This window comes from Frankliniella occidentalis, unplaced genomic scaffold (genome assembly GCF_000697945.3).
Source record: "Frankliniella occidentalis isolate FOCC.00 unplaced genomic scaffold, Focc_3.1 Scaffold335, whole genome shotgun sequence".
Taxonomy (NCBI): Eukaryota; Metazoa; Arthropoda; class Insecta; order Thysanoptera; family Thripidae; genus Frankliniella; species Frankliniella occidentalis.
In genome coordinates this window covers 65,541-81,556 of record NW_026267458.1, presented here as the reverse complement: position 1 = coordinate 81,556, position 16,016 = coordinate 65,541, and the positions used below count along the sequence as shown (strand labels likewise).

General features: G+C 51.1%; 1 protein-coding gene across 4 annotated transcripts in view; it reads right to left on the bottom strand.

Moving 5' to 3' along the window:
• Positions 1-408: 408 nt before the first annotated feature.
• Positions 409-16,016, bottom strand: part of LOC113214181 (uncharacterized) — a 48,569-nt gene continuing 32,961 nt past the window's right edge. Inside the window, exon 2 of one of the 4 annotated variants that reach the window (XM_052274097.1) lies at positions 409-2,125. In XM_052274097.1, the coding sequence (XP_052130057.1) occupies positions 737-2,125 (1,389 nt within the window). In that variant the 3' untranslated portion in view covers positions 409-736. Of the gene's footprint in view, positions 2,126-2,943; positions 4,477-5,026; positions 6,506-11,753; positions 13,164-16,016 lie in introns of those variants that run through there. The other 3 variants (XM_052274096.1, XM_052274095.1, XM_052274098.1) reach the window with 3 other exon arrangements.

Here is a 16,016-nt window from a genome sequence, read left to right as displayed (position 1 = left end):
GGGTGGCTGTGTTTGCAGGACGGGCGTGTGTCACGAGCCCTGGCGATAAACAAGTGATAAGTCACGCCTACAAGCTGCAGAAGCGGCGCTGCTCTTCACTAATTAGGTGGCGCCCAACCCGACAGCACATGCACTGAAAAAAACCGGATTTTAAATTAACAAACAAACAAACCAAGAAGACGTTCATCGATGACGATCGATGGGCTATGCCGTATTAGCTAGTTGATGTGAATACTGTTCCTATTTGCACTGTTTAACATTTGATGTGAATTCACGAAGGTTGACTCCCGACCACATTTAAAAATTTTCAGAGAACTTCGATTTTGGAAATTTGAGGCAGGTCAGAGTTAAATACCAAAGGACTGTGGCGGTTTAAATGACGACTACACTTCTTTTTGAACACCCAGATTTATTGACAGTGAGTCCCAACAAATTGTTTATTACAAAATGAATACCTCACCGTCCTTCCTCTCCCTACCGGGTTCTTAACCACTAAAACGGCGCCCAGAGCCGTTGGGAGCCCCATGGACTAGTCCTTCCTCTAAGCTTTGGCGATTTGTGGGTCACAGGAGAATACATAAAAATCACACAAGAGCAACCAAATACAACACCTTACTTAAAATAAATCCCACGGACCAAAAGGCAGGTATAAGAAAGAAACGCAATACAAAACAAGTCAAAATTGGATACAGCCGGGCACAGAAATAACATTCACTCGAAACCAATATTATCTTACTCAGGACAGTGCCCATTGGACATGGAGGCTGTGATCCTGGGGGCATTTTGTGTCGAAATCATGCCAGAAAAGGTAAAAATCATAACTTTCAAACTTCTTCATAACTTCGTGGCAGCCCACACCACATGCCTCACAAGATAATATACCACAGTATTGCGGCAATGCACTTAAGCCCAAATGAAGCAAAGGATTCTTGGACATATTTGTCTTAAACGCGTCCCTGTGGAGGCAGGCGTGGCCGCAGAGACCTGTTCCCAGCCCCAGCTTAACGGAGCGCAAGGCCGGTGCTGTGGCGGGGGTGATGGCCAGCGCCAGCTCGTCCAGCTTCTCCATGTTTCCTCCCACGTCTACTCGCAGGTGTCGCAGGGCCAGCAGCGAGGGCATCGCGGCGATCAGCTCCTGCAGATGGCAGAAGTATTGTCCATTGCCATCATTTTCGATCTCCAACGACTCGAGGGGGGACCGTCCCGACGACGCCAGGGCCCAGATCACGTCCACGCCCACGTCAGCGGTGCAAGGGGAATACCAAACTTTCACTTCGCGCAGCTGCGGGGCGCGCATCAGGAGAGCCGCGGCCCCCGCGACCGCACCGCGGTGCTCAGTCTCGGTCCGCACGGTCAGTTCCAGCTTTCTAAGTGTGTGGCTGGCAGCCACGGCCTCCACGCCGGGGATGTTGCAGCAGCTCAGCTTGGTGAGTTTCGGTAGCCCGAGCAGCAGGGGCACAGTGGCGACGCAGAACATGCCTGACGCTTCGCTGTTCAGGTCTACTGTCTCGAGGGTGGCGGCGTGCCCAGCCAAAATAAGGTTCACGAAAGGCTCCATCTCCGGGCTAAGTACACACTTGAAATGTCTTAGAGACGGCGCTGATATAGTACACTCTGTCTGGAAGGGGGTTGGCAGTCTTCCTCCCCAAACCTCCACCTCAAGTTTTACCAGGCCATGAGTAGACGCACAGGTTTCAGTCAACACAGAAATGACAGCTGGCTTACTGGAATACAGTTCAACTCGAAGACTCTTGAGCCGGCCCAGCGCCTGCTGCCTGTTGATCAAGGCCGCTGCGGCGAGCGCGTTATCGCTACCGTCCGATACCTCGAGACACAATTCCGCCGCGGCGCAGCGGGTCCAGGCGAGCGCCGCCTCCCGACAAGGGACTCTATCGTGCAATTCCGTGTAGAAACACAGAACACGGACGCACGGCGCCAGTCGCAGCTCCGGACACACGCAGGCGCAGCCTCCTACGAAGCCGCCGACCACTCGATGCCGCCACGCGTCCCCATGGAGGGCAAGGGCCCCGAGCCTCTTACACACCAGCCGGCAGGCCAGGAGGGACCCCACGTCCAGGTATCGCAGCACCAGCACCAGCACGTCGTCCGGAAGCCGCTCCAAGCTCTGCAAGCAAACAAAGTGGATCGGGGCATCAGTGGGAAAATCACACGAGGACGGAGCTTGGAGCTTGTGTGTCGCGTTTAAGTCACTCATTTTCTGCACGTCTGATTTGGACTAAAGGTTTAAATTACTTGAACCCACCTCCACCCTCCCCTCTCCTACATCTCACCCTCCTCATCGCTGTGACTAAAAATTATTTACAAAGAGCAGTACTTATATTACGAAGTGGGTATGTAACGTGCAAAGAAACTGGAACCGCATTACAAACGGATTTTTATTCATATCAAAGAGCGACACTATGTCAACAGACTTCGTGTGAAGCCATGAAGGGTTTGTATTACGAAGGTGACAAATTCTTCACATGATACAAGGAGCAGTTCTTTGTAAGAAACTTGCAGGAACCCACTGCTGCTCTCCCGACCTCCCTTACCATCCTACCAGCACCAGCCCAGCGATTGGACGCGCAGCCACCGCTGCGCTCCAGTCAGTATATGGCTCGGTGTGAACTGCACTGGCTTCTTTGGCTGCACAGAGAACTAGGGAAGTAGCTTCGTGGGCTGATCGTCGGGACTGTTATGGCAGTGGTCCCGTTGTTTAAAAATGAAATGTGTATTTTTAAAAAAGGTATGCAGTTTCAAAACCTCATGTCTACCTGTTCAAGTTAGGTCTCCACTATACATTCTCACCATATTGCATGTGGTTTATGAAGATTAATAAAGCCAAGGGGTGACAACCCGCAAGGCAAAAACCTAGAGCGGCCTCGGAAAAAATGATCATTCGTAAGGAGGCTGATTTTGTAGGGGTTAAGGTATAGAGTCAGGTAAATGAGAGAAATTAAACAATTATTTATTCAAGGCACATCTCAGGACAAACAATGCAAAACTCGTCACAATTAGAAGGTGACCGCTAGAGAACTAAATTAGCTTCAGCACAATCAATCTCACTTAAAATAGCACCCATTGGAACTGGTGGCTTTTGACACTGTGCTCCTGGGGGCAATTAGTGTCGAAATCATGCCAAAACAGGTGAAAATCAAAACCTTCAGGCTTCTTCACAATAACGTGGCAACCCTGGCCGCACGCCTGACAGAATTCGTCATCAGCACAGTACAGCGGTAATGAATCTAGGCTAAAATGAAGCAAGGGGTTCATGGACATGAGTGACTGGAATGCGTCTCCGTGAAGCCAGGCGTGGCCACACGCCCCTTTACCCAGCCCCAGATCAACGGTGCGCAGGGCCGGAGCTGTGGTAGAGGTGATGGCCCGCGCCAGCTCGTCCAGCTGTTGCACGCTATTCACGCCTACTCGCAGGTGCCGCAGGGCCGGCAGAGAAGGTATCGCGGAGATCAGCTCCTGCAGATGGCAAAAGTGATGCCAATGGTTATCATCGGTCCAGTTGTAGATCTCCAACGACTCTACGCAGGCCCGTCCCGACGAACCCAGGGCCCGCACCACATCCACGTCAACATCAGGGGTGCCGGGCGAGTAGGTCACTTTAATTTTAAGCAGCTGAGAGGCCCGCCGGAGCAGAGCCGCGGCCCCCGCGACTGCACCACGGTGTTCTGTCTCGGTCCTCACGGTCAGTTGCAGATCTCTGAGTGAGCCACAGGCGGCCACGTCCTCCACGCCGGGGATATTCCAGCAGATCAGCTTGGAAAGCTTCGGCAGCCTGGCCAGCAGGGGCCCAGTAGCGACGCATGCCATGCTGTCCAGCCCGCACCCCAGCTCAACCGTCTCGAGCGTAGCAGCGTGCCCGGCCAAGACGAAGTTCACGTACGGCGCCGTCTTCGGGTTGAGCTGGCACTTGAAATATCTAAGAGACGGGGTCAATACGACGCAGTCGTGTCGGAGGGGAGTTGTCTGCACGCCTAAGGCCAGAACTGAAACCTCAAGCTTTTCCACGCCGGGAGTCATCGCAGCGGCCGCCGCCAAAGAGAGATCAGCCGCATTGGAGAAAAAAGACATAAAAAGTCGAATGCTCCTGAGCCGACCCAGCGCCTCCTGCCTGTAGATCAATGCTGCGGCGGCTTGCGCGTCACCAGCACCCTGATGCACGTCCAGCCTCAACTCGGCCGCGGCGCAGCGAGTCCAGGCGAGCGCCACCTGCAGGCACGGGGGCGGCTTGTTGAAGTTGGTGCTGACTCTCAACACGCGGACGCACGGCGCCAGTCGCAGCTCCGGACACACGCAGGAGCGGACGAGTACGTGGCCACCGACCACTCGATGCCGCCACGAGTCCCGGTGAAGGGCCAGCGCCCCGAGCCTCTTGGAAACCACCCGGCAGGTCAGGAGAGACGGCACGTCCAGGTGCTGCAGCACCAGCACCAGCGCGTCGTCCGGCAGCCGCTCCAAGCTCTGCAAGCACACGAAATGGATTGGGGGGTCAGTAAGGAAAGTCACACGAGGACGGAGCTTGGAGCTTTGTGTGTAGTGTGTATTTTTCTGTGCAAATGATTTGGACTGAAGGTTTTAATTACCCTACCATTTTTCGCCCTCTTGTTTCCTCCACCGAAACCCTCTTCACGGCTTCTCTTTCCCCCCTCACCCGATCGAGCTGGCGATCCGAGGCGCAGTCCCCCCTGCACTCCAGACTGCGGGCGGCTCGTTGTGAACTGTTGTGGCTAGGTGAGCTGCACGCAATTGGTTGACTAGTAGTTGAGAATGGTATGCAGTTCAAAACCATTGCATTAATCCCTTTTGAGGGAAGGTCTCCAATGCATTCGTAGTGTATCAGATGTGTTTGTCAAGCTGAGTATATCCAAGGGGTAACGAACCACGAGGCAGAAAATCACAGCAGCTCCCGGACAAAAAAAAATAGTATCTTTGGTCATACGTGTAAAGGATGAAAGTTTTAGGGATCAAGTCATACGAGAAATCAATTATTTATTCACAACACATCGGAGAACATACAAAACGAAACTCTTAAGAAAAAGAATGTTTCCAGGAACTAGAATTACAATCATCAAAATATTGTCACCTGGGAAAGTGACCATTGTAAATGATCAATTCCATGATCCAGTGGGCACGTTTCGTTAATATCATGCCAGAAAATGTCAACATAAGCACCATCCATCAGTTGGTCATGGCAGCCCAGTGTGCATGCCTGGCAGGATTCATCACAACATAAAAGCATATAAGCATACAATCTGACGTGGAGCAAAGCATTCCGGGACATAAGTGTGTTAAATGCGTCCCTGTGGAGCCAGGCATGGGCGCAGAGCCCTTCATCCAGATCAAGATGAATGTCTTGAAGCGACGGTGCAGTGGCTGGAGTAATAGCTAGCACCAGCTTGTCCAGCTTCTCAATGCTTTCCAAGCCCACGTAGAGGTGTCGGAGGGCGCAAAGCGAAGGCAGCGCGGTCATAAGCTCTTGCAGATGGGAGAAGTTTCGAGAACACTCTGCTTCACCGTTGTTGTTATAGATTTCTAACGACTCCAAGCAAGACCGTCCCGACAACGCCAGGGCCCGGACCACATCCACGTCGACGTCAGCAGAGGGCGGCACGCACCTCACACTCAGCCAGCGAATCTGCCCAGCTCGCAGGAGGGTTGCGGCACCCGCAACCGCACCGCGGTGTCTACTCTCGGTGCTCACAATGAGGTTCACCTCAGTGAGCGTCTCACCGCCAGACACAGCCTCCACACCAGGGATGTTGCAGCAAGTGAGCTTGCTCAGCTTCGGCAGCTTGGCCAGCAGAGGCCCAGTAGAGACGCAGGCCATGCTGTCCAGCCCGGGTTCGCGACCCCCGAGCAAGTCAACCGTCTCTAGGGTGAGCGCGTGCCCCACCAAAATAAAGTTCACGAAATGCTCCGTCGCCGGGCTAAGTACACACTTGAAATGTCTTAGAGACGGCGCTGATATAGTACACTCTGTCTGGAAGGGGGTTGGCAGTCTTCCTCCCCAAACCTCCACCTCAAGTTTTACCAGGCCATGAGTAGACGCACAGGTTTCAGTCAACACAGAAATGACAGCTGGCTTACTGGAATACAGTTCAACTCGAAGACTCTTGAGCCGGCCCAGCGCCTGCTGCCTGTTGATCAAGGCCGCTGCGGCGAGCGCGTTATCGCTACCGTCCGATACCTCGAGACACAACTCGGTCGCGGCGCACCTGGTCCAGGCGTACGGCGCCGAAGGACATGCTGCGAAGCCGTCGAGCATGGGAATGCTGACGACCAGCCTTCGGAGGCATGGCGCCAGTCGCAACTCTGGACACACACAGTCAGCAGAAGACAGGCGGACGTCAACCTCTCGATGTCGCCACGCGTCCCAGTCGAGGGCCAGCGCCCCGAGCCTCTTGCACACCAGCCGGCAGGTCAGGAGGGAGATCACGTCCAGGTACTGCAGCACCAGCAGCAGCGCCTCATCCGGCAGCCGCTCCAAGCTCTGCAAGCACACACAAGTTGAATCAAGACTAAAGGTCAGCTACTAGAGAAGCGCAGACATGTGATTAGGTACCAAGAGACGGAAGGAGAGGAGTTCACAACGAACTATGCTGCTCGATGGTGTTGGAAGATTGAGAAGGTGGACGTGCAAGCCACCCCACTCCCCACTCCCGTACCTTCCAGGCGGCCAGCAACGTGGATAGCAGTAGACCACTGTAAACTGGTTGGCCAGAACGCCAATATTTTGGCGTTGAAAGACGCCAACCAGTTTACAGTGACGGGACTGCGTAAATTCGGGAGAGGGAAAAACAGACGAGAGAGTGCAAACATTAATTTAAAATCGTCGATGATAGGAGGCTTGTAGGCTGGGTCCCACACTGTTCACGACTCTGACGACGAAAGGCTGGCTAGGTTAAGCTGTTCTGTGGCGCTCTAAATGAATACGAACCACTGAGTGTTACATTAAAGAGACCGCAGAAGCTATGTTTTGTGGTGACTCGAGACAAATGTCAAATCACGCATTGATTATGGTATAAAGTCACACAGATTACAAATTTTCAACAATTCTTTATTTACAGCTTACCTAAGGACATACAAAACAGAAAAGTTGTCACTGTTGAGCTGTTGCCAACAAAAACCGAAATTCGTTCAAAATAATCTCATTTACGATTGCTTCCATTGCAAATGACGGCCGTCAACACTGTGCTTCTGGAGACATTTAATGTCAAAATAATAAGAGATAGATGGAACAGAAAACAATCAAACTCCTCAACAATTTAATGGCAATCCTGTACAGCAGAGGATTCTTGCACATTAGTGTCTTGGACGTTTAGGATGAAAACCGAAAATCGAAAATTACATTTAAAATAATCAATCTTACTTAGGATAGAACACATTGGAAATGGCGGCTTTCAACACTGTGCTCCTGGGGGCAGTTGTTGTCAAAATCATGACAAAAGAGGTGGAATGTACAACGTGCATACTCCTTCACAAATTCGTGACAACCCTGTACACAAGCCTGACAGGATTCATCATCGCAGTAATACGGATGTGCTTCAAAGCTCAAATGGAGCAGAGGATTCTTAGACATAAGTGTCTTATTAGCGTCCCTATGCAGCCAGGCGTGGCCGCAGGGTCCTTCTCCGATGAACCCCAGATGAACGGTGCGCAGGGTCGGTGCTGTGGCGGGGGCGATGGCCAGCGCCAGCTTGTCCATCTTCTCTACGATTCCCACGTCCACTTGCAGGCGTCGCAGGGCCTGCATCAAAGGCATCGCGGTGATCAGCTCCTGCAGGTGGCAGAAGTATTGACCATCATCGTCAGGATTGCGGATCTCCAACGACTCCACGCAGGCCCGTCCCGACGACGCCAAGGCCCGGACCACGTCCACGCACACGTCGGGGGTGCCGGGTGAGTAAATCACTTCTACTTCGCGCAGCTGCGAGGCACGCCGGAGCATAGCCGCGGCCTCCGCGACCGCACCACGGTGTTCTGTCTCGGTCCTCACGGTCAGTTCCAGCTTTCTGAGAGTATCGCGGGCAGCTACGGCCTCCACGCCGGGGATGTTGCAGCAGCTCAACTCGGCAAGTTTCGGCAGGCCGGCCAGCAGAGGCCCAGTAGTGCCGCAGGTCATGCTGGACGAACCACCGCTCACGTCAACTGTCTCGAGGGTGGCGGCGTGCCGGGCCAAGACGAAGTTCACTTCTGAGGCGGCCAAGCGTCTCCTGTCTGCTGATTAGAGCTGCGGCAGCGGCGTATGTGCTGGCGGCATCATCATCCAAAGTCATCCGCAACTCCGCCGCGGCGCAGCGGGTCCAGACGTAAGCCGCCCGTCCACAAGGGAGCGCATAGTTCAAGTCCGCGTAAAAACACATGATAGGGACGCACGGCGCCAGTCGCAGCTCCGGGCACACGCAGGAGCGATCTCGTTCGTAACCGCCGATCTCTCGATGCCGCCAGACGTCCTGGTGGAGAGCCAGCGCCCCGAGCCTCTTGCACACCAGCCGGCAGGTCAGGAGGGACGGCACGTTCAGGTACTGCAGCACCAGTAGCAGCACGTCGTCCAGAAGCCACTCCAAGCTCTGTAAACACACAATTATTATCAGGGTATAAGGTCACCTACTAGACAAGGGCACACAGGTGATAAGGTACCAATTTACATAAAGAAAGCAGCTAGCAACAAACTACGCGGCTTGGTGCTGTCGCATGCTGGCGCTGGCTGACACGGCAGCCACAGGCCCAGATCGTCCATTCCAGACAGCCCGTCAGCCCGTCGGCCAGCAGCGTGGATGGCACCGGGCCGACGAAACTGCGTAGTTAAGAGGGGGCCGAAAAGAAGAGCGGATACAAACCACTTCTTCAATGCGTCGATGATTTACCACATTTGTGTGGAGGCGTGTAAGCTAAGGCCTAGTCTGTTTAGTCGTGGGACTAGGACTAGTCTCATGGTTAAGTACTCAATACGAAAGACAAATGCTTTTAAAAGCTGACCAAGTTTAGCAATTCTGTAGGAAACTCTCTGGCACCCAAAACATAGACAAACTCAAAACAAAACAAAAAAATGTGTTACTGTCGAGGGGTTGCTCACTTCGAAAAATCGGTGTACACTCAGGAATAAGTCATCAAAAAGTCGCAAAAAAGTCAAAAAATCACGAAAAGTCACGAAAATCAGTGAAAATTAACAGAAAGTCGGTGAACACCGCATAAAATTAATGAAAATCAGGAGAAAAATTTGTCAAATTAACGGGAAAGTCCACTGAACTCCAGAAAAGTAGAAAAAAAAATTAGTTCTTTTCCCAATCCACCCAAGATTACGGATCTGGCAAACAATTCTGGTTTTTGTCTCGTAAATTAAAGCTGTTCGTTAAGTGTGATCCCACTCCAAATCTGGGCTCTATGGCTCAAACGTTTTGTAAGATAAAAATTCCTAAAATTTAGAGGCCGAAACTGCGTTTTTGAGACAGGGTAAAGATAAAACTTTATGAATCTTTGCAATAAGGCAAAACTGACTACACAATTGAAAAGAGAATTAGAATCTGATTCAAAACCACTATGACAAAAAGTTGGATTTTTGTTTCCTACCCTTCGATTAAAGTATCAACAAAATTTAGCAGAATATCGTAACTCTCACAACAAAATATGATATGATGGTCTTCAATCGTCACCAAACTTGGTTTGCTTTCCCCTAAGGTTCCTTAACATTCTCTCGTTTTTGTAAAAAGGTTTTATCCACATTTAAAAAAAAAATGTTATAATGGTTTCTGTGTGTTGAATTCTAAGAAACAATTTAAAAAAATAAAAATGAGAATAATCAAACATTTCCGCTTGCAATCCCTATATTTCCCCCCATTTGCGACCACCTTACCAGGTGGGCAGGGGTCAGAGTGAGTCAGAAAAGTCAGCAGTTGCTCTGGTGTTCTTAATTTGGTTTAGAGACAATATTAAATGCATCTTATCAACCCTCCACTTTAAAGTTGTGCTTAGAATAGTAATTTCAGGTCCATTCTTACAACGATCTAAAAATGTCTTGCGCAGCCGTGCGCAGCAAATTTTAAGTTACGGAGATGGTTTTTTGTAGAGATAGGTATAAGAGGGTGTTCTACAAGATTTACGATCCAGATTTGCATATTTATCTCTCCTGTCCCATATTTTAGAAATTATGGAAGTTCCATTATGGCAAATATTTTTAATTTGTAAAATATTAAGATTTGACCCAAAATTTGAAATCCTAAATCACTTAATTTTTACAAAAGTTGTTTCTTGGTCCTTCCTCATTCAAAGAATTTTTGTCAAACTTTCTATGATGACCAAATTTGCCGCGCGAGGTGCAGTTTTAGAACACAATGCAATAAGTGCCGCAAAAAAATTAAATTTAAAGGTTAGACTAACACGTTACATCCAATGTTTCCTAAACGTTCTTCTGCATATTCAACATAGAAATCACTTGCCTTTAAAGCTCCTATAACAGATGGCTGGTACTTATTATTAGAGGTATCAACTTCAGTATTGTGTCCCCACTTTGTGTAATGTCGAAAAATGTCCAAATCTGTGTAATTGAGCAAAAAATCCTTCTAAAATTTACTAAAGTCAGTCAAAAAGTCAAAAAAAAGTTAACACTTCGTGTTAACACATACACGATGAAAGTTTAAAAAAATGAAGTAAAAATTAATGTAAATTATATGGTTCAGTCTTCTGCCCTTTTAGCATGGAACTTTTGATTTTTACTGTTTGATATGTATTGCAATTTCAATTATGTGACAGTTGGTACTCTATCAGTTAGTAAAGGCACTGCCTTATTGTGGAATAAGTATTGTTAATCGACTTTAGGTAGGGATTGATATCAACAATGCTTTCGAATTGAAGACCGCTTTATTCAGATTGACATGTATCTTGAAGGTGATTGGAGAGCTCTTCGCTTGCGATTCGCCTGCGCCTGCTCGTCTGCTTTTTGCCTTGGGGTGCGTCCTTTTCAGCTAACTTCCATCACGTCCATCACGTCGATCACGTCGATCGCGTCGATCGACGTGATGGAAGTCGGTTGAAATTCACGTTGTTTTACGTTGAAAACGCATTTAAAACACTTATCTAACGTTACTATGAATAGTATTTAGTCTAACACTCCCGTATTCTGCCACTTTCCATCATAAAATGGTTTAAAAGAAGATAAAGTATTTGTCCCCATTTGAATCGCTGCTGCTTCGCGCCGGTTTGCGCCGTGCAGATGAAAGCTTAGTCTCTGTCCTGGATCTCGTTCAAAAACAGTTTTCGGGCAAAATGTATTATCATGTTTGATCGCACATCACTTGCCGATCAACATTATTTGTTTTTACTGCATTTTCAACGAAAAACAACGTGAATTTCAACCGACTTCCATCACTTCGACCGACGCGATCGACGCGATCGACGCGATGAACGTGATGGAAGTTAGCTGAAAAGGACGCACCCTTGCACGGGCGTGCGGGCGGCGCGCGGCCGAGCTGACGCTCGATCTGCCTGACGACGGTGAGCGCCTGGCTCTGCGCACCGGGCAGCGGGAGCCATGCGGGAGCGAGACCGCGAACGACGGTAATGCTCAGCTTCACTGGAGGATGGGGAGGATGGTGGCGAAGGAGACTGGCGGCCTCGCTCTGCCTGCGCGTGCGCACGCCTCTGCTGGGCATGATGCAAAGGTGCGCGGGAGTCAAAAAAAGTCAGTGAAAGTCGGAAAAAGTCACAAAGTCAACTTTGACTTTAAGTCGGTGTACACCAAATACGACAAATTAAACAATTCTTTATTCACTGCACATACAAAGAAAACTAGTTACAGTTAGGATGTTACCGATGGTAACCGAATTTACATTCGAAAAAATCTTACTCAGGATGGAACCCATTGCAAATGGCGGCTTTCAATACTGTGCTCTTGGGGGCAGTTTTGGTCAAAATGATGCCAAAAAAGGTAAAATACTATACCTTCATACTCCTGCACAATTTGCGTCCCTATGGAGCCAGGCATGGCCACAGGGACCTTCTCCCAGGCCCAGATAAACGGTGCGCAGGGCCGGTGTTGTGTCGGGGGTGATGGCTAGCGCTAGCTCGTCCAGTTTCTCCATGCTGCCTCCCACGTCCACACACAGGCGTCGCAGGATCGGCAGAGAGGGCATCGCGGTGATCAGCTCCTGCAGATGGCAGAAGTACTGACCATCGTCGTCATCGTTATCGCCGTAATTGTGGATCTGCAACGACTCCACGCGGGACCGTCTCGACGACGCCAAGGCCCGGACCACGTCCACGCGCACGTCAGGGGTGCCGGGCGAGTAGTACACTGTCACCTTCTGCAGCTGCGAAGCGCGCCGCAGCAGAGCCGCGGCCCCCGCGAGTGCACCACGGTGTTCAGTCTCGGTCATCACAGTCAGTTCCAGGTCTCTGAGCGAGTCACGGGCAGCCATGACCTCCACGCCGGGGATGTTGGAGCAGCTCAGCTTGGTGAGTTTCGGCAGCCCGACCAGCAGGGGCACAATGGCGGCGCAGGCCATGCTTGATGCTTCGCTGCCCAGGTCTACTGTCTCGAGAGTCGCGGCGTGTCCAGCCACGATGAAGTTCGCGTAAGGCTCTAACGGATGACAGAGATTACACTTGAAATGTCTGAGAGACGGCGCCATTATGCTACAGTCTAGTTGGAGGTGGGTTGGGAGGCTTGATTCATACACAATCAACTCGAGCTTTTCCAAGCCAGGAGTCGACGATGCAGTTGCCATGAGCAGAGAGATCTTGCTCGCCTTCTTCGACGACGAAGAAACCGCAAGGCTTCTGAGCCGGCCCAACGCCTCCTGTCTGAAGATGAGAGCTACAGCGGTGGCGTACGTGCTGGCGGCATCGTCTAACAATCTCAGCCGCACTTCCGCCGCGGCACACCTGGTCCAGGCGAGTGCAGCCCACCGGCATGGGACACGTTGATTGAGCTCAGAGAACACATACAACAGACGGACGCACGGCGCCAGTCGCAGCTGCGGACACATGCAGGTGCGGTCTCCGTAGCCGCCGATCTCTCGATGCCTCCACACCTCATGATGGAGGACCAGCACCCCGAGCCTCCTGCACACCAGGCGACAGGTCAGGAGAGACGGCACGTCCAAGTACCGCAGCACCAGCAGCAGCGCGTCGTCCGGCAGCAGCTCCAAGCTCTGCAAAGGCACGATCGGGATCAGCACGAGAAACACAAAAACTTGGAACGTGATTAGTGTTTTTAAATTGAACATCCGAAAGCAAATGAAGGAGTAGAGCAAATAAGTCAGGGTAAGAGTTTAGAGAAGAGCCCTGTCCGAAATTATTAAAAAATAATCCTTAACCCACACACAATGGCTCGTGATATATTATTCCATACTTCTGCACCATTTCCCCCTATTAAAACGAGCGACTGTTTTTCTGTCCTATCGGATCTTACCGAGTGCCGGGTGGTGTCGCCTTTTCCCCGCAACCATCCCTGAGGGCACTACCGCAAAAATAGCGATGGTTCAGCGTGGCAAACGCGCAGGAGAGGAAAAAAAAGGGGGGGGGAGGTGCACTTGACACGAGGGTCCCGGGATGGTAAATCTGGCCGGCCGGTCCGGCCTGTCCGGTTGGGGAGAGGGGGTGCCATCACAATCACAGGGCCACGTCCGCCACATCCCCTATATACGACGGCTTGCGCTAGTTTACGGAAAACTCTTCGGTCAGTTCGCGGTCTCGGGGCGCGGCCAAAAACAAAATCCCATAAAAGCTCCCAAAACGGGGGAAGCGCTCTAACAAACAAATAATTTCGACTAAAACTCGCAAAATTACCCTTTAAAACATATTTTTGCTCTTTTTCGCTTCCTAGGCGCGTTGTACCGAACTCCACGTGCCGCCACCTGCACGAGCGAGCAGGACACAAATATCCGTCCACAGCTTTATTTCCGATTGGTCTGCGGAGAGGGGGGGGGGAGGAGCGCGGAAGTGCGGCGTAGTGGACAGGTGAGGATGAAAATGGCACGGCAGCGACAGAAGCTCTGCAAATACCAAACAGGAGTGCAGGGCACTAACTGCAGTGGGGCGCGTTCTGATGCAGGTACCGGAGGCACGTCAGGGCAAACTGTTGCGAGAGTGGGTACGGTTTCCAAACATGGGTCACTGATCGGAACGTAATGGGGAACGGGACAAAGAAAAAGTATAGCCGTGAGCCGTGCCGTGCTGAACTAGGAGTTAAGGCACCTAATTTGACAACTGCTCAAGTTTCGGCGGGTGTGGGGGTTGGTCGGGGTTGGCCCAAATGAGCTGTGCTATAGAAGGCCTCATTCCGGTTTTGCACACAATCCCTCCAGGAAAAAGTAACCGAACGTAACACTCTCTTCTGGGGCGCGGGGGGGTGGTTTCGGGATACAGCCCCTCCACCGCGCCGGTAGCGGCAGCAGGGATTTAGAAGGAGCCCCCCGCCGCGCGGTACCCTGCGGTGGGCCTCATGTATGCCTGCGGTAAGGTGCCCTGCGGTGCGTGTGGTCTAGTGTGCGTGGCGGGGCGGGGCCGCGCGGCGCGAGGCGGCTGGCCTGCCTTTGTGCCGGGGTCCCACGACGACGCGGACCTCAGCCCCCCCCCCCCCCCTTTCCACACGCACACACACACACACACACACACACATTCAAACCCACTAAGAGATATAATGAACCGCGCCCGGTATCCACACGCACAGCACCGCCCGCGCACACACTGCAAACGACACTAACTTGACACTCAATTCATACGCGGCGATGTCAGATGCGAGCATTAAACAAAATGAAATATTTTCCAAAATATCAATTTACTAAACTGATTTGATTTTAAAGACAAAGAGAGGCGCAGTCCAGATGACGCCAATAATTGTTTCCAGTGTATACACAAACGAACGGACAGAAGGGAGGAGTCGGATAGCGCCGCGAGTATTTCTCCATTCTTTGCCGACTTGCCTGACGTACAGCAGCAATTGCGGAAGTAGTTACGAATCGAAGGTCGCAACTCACTCGAACCGGACTGTTTACCTCCGGGCCCCTCCTCCTTCTGGAAACTCAACTTCATTTCGGCCCCCTCCCCCTCCCTCAACTTCCCGTTCCCTGCGCTGCACTTTTCCTCGCATTTGCTTCGTGCATGTATTTTTTTTTTCTTCCCTCGAATCACATTCTCGCCGTTTTGCTTCGGCAGCTTTCCACTCCTGTGACTCTTGCGGTGGTCCGTTCCATCTGATTGACCGACGAAAAAAAAAAGAGAGAGGGGAATGGAACCAAGACATGTCGCGCGGTGTAGTTGGCGGAAAATACCTGTGGAACTAGTCGGTCGAAACCATGCATAAACGACGCCCAAGTTCATCCCTCCAATGCGAACCACTAAACCGCACACCGCACTTCTTCACTTGCTCCTTTTACCTCTCTCCCTGCTATCTCTCTCTCTCTCTCTCTCTGGCTGAGTCACTCTCTCACCGTTGCCGCCACCACCGTCGACGTCGTCGCCACCGTCGCGAACCTTTCGCGCGCGTCCGCTATAAAAGTGTCGTCATAATTCACCCATAAATTATTATATTCGGGAGGAGATAATATTTTTCTCGCCCGTGTCGCCACACACGTCTCCCTGCGCGCTTGCCGCCCCAGTGCATCAGCGACATCGGCGGCGGCGACAGCCCAGCGACAGCGCGGGGGCAGGTACCGCAGTCTATGAAAGGGAGGCAGCGACAATACTTTTAAATCACAAAGTACAAATAACTTTGTCATTTTTTGGAGGAAAAGGAAAAACTAAGGAACTCCCTTGGTTTGAGGTAAACGTCCTTAGATTTCGAGGTAGTCTCCTCAAAAAAAAATGGGATTTTCGTTCATTCTCTGAGAAGATTCCTCAAAATCTGAGGCAAGATTGGAGGAGAGTTCCCCAAAGTTTCCCCTTTCCCTCAAAAACTGAGACAACGTTTTAAGCGTACGAGGAAAAGGAAGGCTTCCTCTCCTTTAAAAAAAAAAAGCGGTAAAAACAAAAAGATCGTGACAAACACACACAAATCGAAATAT